The sequence below is a fragment of the Trachurus trachurus genome, assembly GCF_905171665.1.
Source record: "Trachurus trachurus genome assembly, chromosome: 13".
Taxonomy (NCBI): domain Eukaryota; kingdom Metazoa; phylum Chordata; class Actinopteri; order Carangiformes; family Carangidae; genus Trachurus; species Trachurus trachurus.
The window spans coordinates 24,965,163-24,973,702 of record NC_139892.1 but is presented as its reverse complement, the minus strand read 5'-3'; the positions used below and the strand labels follow the sequence as shown (position 1 = coordinate 24,973,702).

At 40.8% G+C, this 8,540-nt stretch overlaps 1 protein-coding gene across 1 annotated transcript; it reads right to left on the bottom strand.

The window, feature by feature from the left end:
- Positions 1-1,396: 1,396 nt before the first annotated feature.
- Positions 1,397-8,447, bottom strand: treh (trehalase (brush-border membrane glycoprotein)). The gene is given in 16 exon segments (XM_083985357.1): positions 1,397-2,000; positions 2,342-2,395; positions 2,505-2,540; positions 2,544-2,617; positions 3,405-3,516; positions 4,683-4,861; positions 4,967-5,000; positions 5,003-5,169; positions 5,916-5,950; positions 6,057-6,179; positions 6,727-6,819; positions 6,985-7,085; positions 7,343-7,430; positions 7,520-7,667; positions 7,744-7,841; positions 8,341-8,447. Coding segments are annotated over 16 exon segments (1,566 nt in total). The 5' UTR covers positions 8,427-8,447; the 3' UTR covers positions 1,397-1,862.
- Between the last annotated feature and the right edge of the window lie 93 nt (positions 8,448-8,540).

The following is an 8,540-nucleotide window of genomic DNA, read 5'->3' as shown; positions in this document are numbered from 1 at the left end:
CTTCTTAAAGAAGCAAATTTCTCATCACTGTTTTTTTTGCCAATAATTTGAATATCTATATGGACTTAATTTCATGCTTGACCTGCACATTACCAGACGTACACACAAGTAGTAAAGACGGAATGACTTCTTCAGAACAATCAGAAATGGCTAAAAAAACTGCTGACTTGTCTTTGTTTCTTGTCATATATCAAATGTATACAGTGGCTTTATAATGTTTTCAATCCCTCGTTTTATTTAAGAGTCTGAGTTCAAATTGAAGTCAGAGTTGTTGGTCCAATAACCAGTGGTTCCCAGCCTGTTTGTTTCACAAGTAGCGCAAGTAGACTGACAAAATCCCTTCATTGTGGGGTTTTTTTTCCCTCACTGATTGCTAAAACATCTCATCAATGGCAAAAATTGAAATATTATGAGTAAAATATATAATTAAAGTCAGTCAAGGGATAGATGGTAAATCGACAAGTGATCTCTCCTCTGTCCAACAAAAAAGCAATTCTGAGCTTTTCCTGCTTCAGTTCAATCCTGAGTGTTCAATCTTTGTCATTAAAAGGCTTTGAGAGTGCATCATTTGGCCTCTGTATTGTTACGGGGTCAGATGTGGGCTGCCAACATTTCTAAGATTTTCCAGAGAGCTGCGAGTTGGAAAAGGTTGGGAACTGATCAAAACACAATAACCCGTAATGTCAAACTTTAAATGTCAACCGGTGTCACTGTGGTGTCCTTTAGGTGCAGAGCTCAACATTTCACAATATGGGAAAAAAAAATGGTACTGGCCATCTTTGTCATTTTTAAGGTTTTTTTCTTTTCATTAAAAAATGTATACGGTATTCAAATCATATTTAATTGTCATTTTTATGACTCTCCATTTTTTCTTTCCTGTGCACCAGGGATTCACACAAAGCAACATATGCATGTAATTCAGTGTAATTTTATCTCACTGATATCAGTCTTACCATTTACTGTTGACTCTGCACACCGTGCCAAAGTTGTATTATGTTGCCACTTAATGCAAACCTGGCATCCAACAGCTGCTGTTCAATATTAAAAGCTTAGGACTGGAACAGCCACAAGAAACTCAATCCTTTTGTCACAATGGTTAGCAGTGTTGTGTTCTCTCTGCTAGGGAGGGAACAAAGGTAATTTCTTTTTTCCCCCAAAATGCAGCGTTTTGGTAAAAGAGCGTTTATGCCTGATGAAGTGCTAATGACCAAAACATGACTTTTCAAGTAGCCTTATTGATGACTGTGTGCAGGAATCCATCATTACACAGGGTTTAATGTGACATTATACCACTTACATCATCTAAACCTCTTTGGTTGACTTGTAAAAATAATTGTATGAAAGCGTCTTGAGGAGTCACTTGTAATAAAGACTGTTATGTTTCAAACATCATTAATTCATTTCACAGTTTATTTCACAATCTTGTTTATAATGCAAAACATCAAGCCTCAGTGGGAGGCTACAGCAGAGCAATAAACTATGTAATTAAATTAAATAAATAACTTTTTGTGGTGTCACTTTAATATCTGGGATGACTTAATGTTGTGATCTGAGCAGCAGTCAGCACTATCAGGCTGCATTACAACAGAGTCCAGAAGTGCCTAAATGATCTGGATCTTCTCATAACACCCTGCTACCTCAAGGATAAATACTAAAATATTCATCAAAGCAATTCTGAGTTATGATAAATCCTGTTTTTTTTTCTGAAAATAAAAGTGATCAGGATGTTGAAAATATCTGATTTTGAACGTCATTTTTTTTTGTTTGTTTGAAGTCTTGTCTGTGGACATGAGCGATGTGGTGCAGTGAGACCAAGAATGATAAAATCCAGCCTCCTGTCAGGCTCAGTTGTCACCTCTGATTCAGTGAAGCATGAGGGCAGCTGAGATGACCAAAGGCAGCATGAGACCTGAAGACACACGTCTGCTTCCTGAGGTGAGAGTTGCCCCATACTGGTCCAGGAGTTGCAAGGCCACACCATTGGTCCAACCAAAGCCCAGCTATAGAAAGGGCAACACAATTGAGCAGAATCTCTCTCTCTCTTTAAAAAAAAATGTATTCAGCAAATTAGGAAAGCAAAATAACATGATGATAAAATCAATACTTAAACAAAAAAAAAATCTATGTGGATAGGAAAATGTATAAAAAGGAAAAACACACTGATGAAGCAGTAAAGAAGAAGAGTGAGGGTAAATGAGTATGGACATGAAAAAGTCTCATGTCTCATGTTAAGAAACCATAGGTAAAGTTAAATAGAATTGACCAGGCTTTGCATAAAATTAGAAAGACTAGTGACAATAAGAACATTATTTTTACACCATTAACACATGAAAGGAAATACCTGGACTTCATATTCTCCTCCACCACCAGGTTTGCCATCTCCGTTCACATCATACTGTTAGGAGGGAGAAAATTACAGATTCTGAGCCAGCTGTGTTTTCACTGTGCAGCACAAGCTCTAAAAGACTAAAACCTTTAAAACACTAAAACTTTAAAAGACTCACCTTTTCAAACATGGCGTCATACTTCATATACGCTAATCAGTTTGTCTTGATCCAGCGCTGCGCCAAGTCAAAAGCGAGTTGTTGAGCGTCCTCTGAAGGCAGTTTCGATAAACCTGCAAATTACAGGAGGATTTAAACATGAGACAAACCCAAGATAATCTTCTTAAACATGAGAGGAAGTATTAGAAGTCATTTGTTTTCTTTGTGTTGGCAGACAGGATACTAATAAGTATGTAGTGATGTCATGACCTTGTTAGGTTTGATTCCTGATAAAAGGTTGTTCCACCACTTCCGGGGACATTCATCAAGACAATGATCATACAGACCAAGACACCAAAAGGGTTTTATGCCCTGAAGGTCAGTAGATTTAAACTAAGGTGGCCCTGAGAGCTAAACGTACTGCAACCTAAGAAAACACATGCAAATACACAAACACACTTAAAATTCAGGAAACATTGTCAGAAAACAATTCAACAGAGATGTTTCCAGGGGAAACAAAAAAGTGATGAATCTGGCTGCATGGGACTTATTCATCTGCCCAATTGTGACTTTTTAAGTTAAAACCAACAAGATATTATTACAAGTGTTTCAGAGAGAGAGAGAGAGAGAGAGAGAGAGAGAGAGAGAGAGAGAGAGAGAAAGAAAGAGAGAGAGAGACTGCTGCAGTTAGGATTTCAGCTTCATAGCAGTTACAATGCACTGAGCTCTCAAGGCTTCTATATTTAACTTATTGGTTTCTTTTCAGATCCATTGTCCTGGAGCAGAAAACACCACCACAACCACCACCACTGCAATGATATAAGATATTATGTAAGTAATCCAAGACCCATAACAGTCAATGAATCATCCCTATGGGTTTCAGGAAATTCTCATGGTGGCAGATAATTCACAACCACCTACCAGTGATGAGCATGTGTTGTAAAGGAGGCCATGCGTTGGGGTAGTCCCACTGCTGCCCAGACTCTCTCAGTGATGTTGGAACTCCGTTGGGGAACTGGAGAGCACCACTCCCCTGTAAACACACACCAGAGAGTAAAGAGTTAACCAGAGGAATGAGACCTGTGTAGTCTATGTGTGCCATCTGCTGGTGCAAATGAGCACTGTTCATGGAGCACATCTCATTCTACAGGGAGTGGGAACAGAGGGGTGGGGAGGGGCATGGTTCATGACTCAAAATGCTGGTGAGGGGAAATCGAATGAGCAACAATCTCTCCACCCTTAATAAATGTCAAAAAGCACTTCAGCGAAAATGTTTAAAGCCTAAACTGTTGAGTGGAGCGGCAGCGGCCAACAGAAGAGGTGAGGAGTCACAGTGCACAGCTGTGTGCAGGGGTGGAAATGTGCAGCTGTGTTGACATTTGTGGAAGGAAATCATCAGCGCTCATTCAACCTTATCTTGATAAATACAGACTGAAGGGTTATTTCACACAAATACTATAAATACATAATTTCTCACTTACTCTTAATAGTAGTATCTAGACACTGATTTTTGGTTGTGAAGTATTCTGCTGCCACCCATCGGTAATTTTCCTTTTCTTTTTTCCCCCTCACTAGAAGAACTTTCCACTAAACAAATAGTCCCTTTAAAAACTGTTCACATGCTGTTCTATGATTCATCCTCATTCACTGGTGGATTGTTTGTGTAAGGGCAAGTTGCTGGTAAATGTTTTGAAATGCAGTTTTCAGTGCTTTGGATGCACCTCAAACAAAACCCTATAGACTTCCAGTGTAAGGCAAGGCAGGTTTGTTTGTGTAGCCCATTTTTACAAACAGTTTGTCTCTAAGGGCTCAAAGTGCACAGGGGCAGAGGCTGAATTCTCAGAGACAAATATTTTCACAAGCTGTTCAAAAATATAACCACCATCTGCAGCAGAGTATCTGCAGGGCTAGTTACTATTACATAAATAAATAAAACATTTAATGTGTTCCTTTGTTGCAACAAAATTGCAGTTTATTCAGTTATTATTCTCAGTGGTAGGTAAAATGTGTGTGTGTGTGTGTGTGTGTGTGTGTGTGTGTGTGTGTGTGTGTGTGTGTGTGTGTGTGTGTGTGTGTGTGTGTGTGTGTTTTCAGGTTTAATAATTTGGATAAATGAACACTTAAAATAAACAAACTAAACTATTCCTTTAGAGACTTTTGAGAATTGAGAGCACAATGAAGTCTACAGTGTCCACCAACCTTCAGGAACTGCACTGCCCTCTCTCCCATCTCAGGCCGAGAAAAGCACAAGTGCTTCGAGTGTGCCACCAGGTTGTAGTCGAACCAGGCTCCCTTCTCATCATCCCACAGCACAGCCTCCATCGCCCCCAGTCTGCGGGCAGCAGCCTGGTCATACAGTGCTGCTGAGTCACCATCTCCTGTCAGGAAAGAGCACATCACAATTATGTAACACCAGTTAGGAGCTAAATGCAGTGTGCATACCAACGTTGATTCCAAGGTCAAAAGGCTGCTCATGCAATCACCCAGTGTCCTGTGAAACGAAGCGAGAGTCCTCTCTCGTTGAGGCACAGCAGAGCGTTGAGGTCGGTGGGCAGGATCTGACTGGTGCGGGTCTCTCTGAGGCTGCCGTTGTTGCTCCCGTCACCATCTATATACCAGCGGGATGTGAAGTCCCAACCAGACTCTGCACCCGCTTTCAGATCCATCCACAGCTGCTCTTTACGGTCTGAGGGCAAGAGAAAACATGAAATTGCTGGTGGAGACACAAATCAGTATATAAAATTTCACACCAAGTATGACTTCTTTCATAACTAGATGTGAGTAAGTTAGTTAGTTAGTTTATTTGTCCACGATGTGGAAATTTGTTTTTGGTCTCATAAAAAACAACAGGCAGGACAATAACAACAACAACAACACTTCCACACAGACTTCTTCAAGGCAAAAAGCAGGACAGCAGTGGCAGAGGTGGAAGTAGAGAGAAAGAAGTAAAATACACAGCCACTGTGTTGCATTTTTCACCTCTCTCTCCTGACAAGGAAACGACTGAATGACCTTGACAATTTCTTAAAATCTTACGTGAAAAAGAAACACATTTTGGTGGCAGAGAAGCAAAATGATCTTCCTTTCAAACACTGTTTTGTGAAAGTATGGTCAGTAGGTTCACAGACGATATAAAAGAATGGATATTTCTCGCATTAAAAATCATCACAACGTTGTACTGAGGTATTTTTTTTACAGCAAACTTGTTGTGTACAGATCATCCTTGAATGCGGAGAAATATATTCCATTTTTCTGCAGAGAAGCAATTATAAAATATAAGTGCATTCATTCTAGGACTGAACACCCCACAGCATTATCTTTTTTCTTTCTTTCTTTCATGGAACGAAATGACCGTAGCAGGGTAATATTCCTCATGCTCATAAAAGGGAATTGCTTCAGCCATCAATGATATGAACACTAATAAGCCATTACCAGCAGTGAGTCCTGCAGCTAATTCCAGATCAGGCCTGGACGGAGCAGAAAACATGTTAGTGCAGGTGAAGGCGCACACCTACACAGTACACATGGTCTCCAGTCTTTTCTTATGAGTCAGTAAGTTTCTGTCAGACATACCTGGGCAAGCCCACCTGCACATGATACCTGTTCAGTACATGCTCTGCGCCATTTACTTTGACAGCCACGGAACGGTTCTGCATCCAAAAGTGGTACTCCTGCTCCAGAGCAGGTAAAGCTGCTCTAGACCGACAGGAAGCAGAACACTTTTCCACACTCTTTGATTTCATCACACACAAAAACTGGGGGTGTCACGTTCTAATTAAGCAGGTTAGGAGAAACAAAACACTGGAGGCAGAGAGAGACACGAGCACTGAGGTTTTTGATGTTTGCAGTGCCCTTTTTTCTATTCTGGGAGAGACAGCGAGGCAGCTGAAGAATGATAATGCGTCTGGCAGGCCATCAGCTCGGGCCTAAATATCACCTGAGGAAATCTTTATCCTTGGTTGCTTGATAGTAGCTCTCCACCATTAGAGTGAGGAATGGAGGCTGACTGCGCCTTTCATAGTAAATCCACCCACCATTTGGAATAAAGCCATACTTGCAGGAGAGTAATAGGAAAAAAAATATATTCCCCAAATCTTGAAATTACCCCCAAGTGCACCATTTCCAAAATGTACAACTTGAGTTGCTAAATGACTAATTATTCAAAATGAGTATGCCTGACCCACCTGCAGCGAAGCCGGATTTTTTGTGTGCTATAAAAGATGAAAGGTGCTTTAAGGATCACCTGTTGACAAGGTAGAGGAAGTTTTGAATCATCCCGTAGGCCGTGTCTGTCATCTCTGACAGCAGGAGGCCGTTGATGACCCAGTAGGAGTCCCTGCCGGACACACAGCAGCTCGCATCACTGTCTGCACACAACACTGAAGAGGATCTCTGCAGAGACCACAGGCTGGCTCTCTGGCTGTGATCTCTCCTCACGCTGACCTGGTGAGTGTTGTTGTGACTGTTGACTGCTGAGCGACAGCCTTCATCCTTCACTCACCAATAGTAGAGTTCCCTGAAGCGCCCCCCTGGCACGACAACAGGATGTGGGGTATATATCTGCGAGTAGCGCTCTGGGTGATCTTTAACATCGGTGTGGATCTGGAGGAGAAAGGAACTTAAGTCTATGTGTGTAGATGGATGGATGAATTTGAAAAAGAAGACAATTTAAGCTGCAATGATTAATTTCATTTTTTCAATTTCCCTTTTCTTTTTTTAAATCACTGGGTCCACAAAGTATTGGATTTTGTGCTTCACCATTTCCTAAAGCCCATGATTACATTGAAATTTGTTCAACTATTAGTAACTGGTGATTATTAAGTTATTAATCTGTACTTAATTGTGTTTTGTTTCATCACCTTTCTGCCAGGAGACTTCCACAGATGATGTATCTTTTCAGCCCAGTCACGTAGCTTTTGGTCGGCTATTCCTCCCAGGAACTTTGGTCTGCATATGAACGTCAGCTCATGTCAACCACGCACGATTTAAACACACAGTAAGATCTGAACAGGAGTCCTCAAACAGCTGGATCTCACTTGTCATGCCAATCCAGTGGTGTCCACGACTCAAACTCTGTCCCTGGTTTCTCAAAGTACACACTGAGGAACTCCTGCAGTTTGCCCGGGGGGACCATTGTATTTGAAGTTTCATTTGAAAGGTTGTGAAAAGCTGACAATACAACATCTGCAGGGAACAGTAGCAATGTCATAATAGACTCAAACAATAAAGGTTTAATCAATTAAAAATTACTTGGACTTACCAGGCATTGCCTTCAGCTTCATGTCAACAAAGTACTTATCATCAAACAGTTTAGCTCTCTGTACCTGATCCAATATGGGCCCAGTACAGTATATCTGACTGAAATAAATTAAACGAGTTGTGCATTATTAAACTGACATCATGAAAGGCACATGCTCACTAAAGCAAACAGAGAAGGAGTGCTACAGAGAAGCAATAAAACCATATCAAAGTCTCTAAAGTGTGCAGGTGAGGACAAAGGTCTGCTGACAACTTAATATCCAAGGGAGGTAATTGTACAACAACACAAATGAGAAACCTGTTTACTTAGGTTGGATTTAATATTTTTCCCCCTGTATATACACAGAAAGTCTTAACACAATGTAGGAAAGGGTGTTCAACCTCTAGACCAGAACTCACGATTCACTCACTGCAGTTCCATAGCATGATGGTAAATATGAAATTAAAAACTAAAAGAAAGGCTTGTTTTGGGTTAACTATTCACTAAATTAACAAGATCTTTCTTATGGAAACGACCGAAGGTCAAGAACAGGAAGTGGCCTCAATATAGCTACTCAGCCATGAAAATCTCTTAAAGAAAAACAGTCATTTATCTTACCTGTCACATGGTGGTGGAGAAGCACTCTTCACGCTGGCCAAAAGAGCAAATGTTGAAAAGCACAACTGTACAAACTGAAGTGGCATCAGAGTACAAGTGAGACTATGTGGTCTGAGCACAGATTCCAGGTCAGAGTTCATATAAACACATCAGCGCAGTACAGCCGCGACATACTGACACCTAGCTTTGACAGAAGTGTT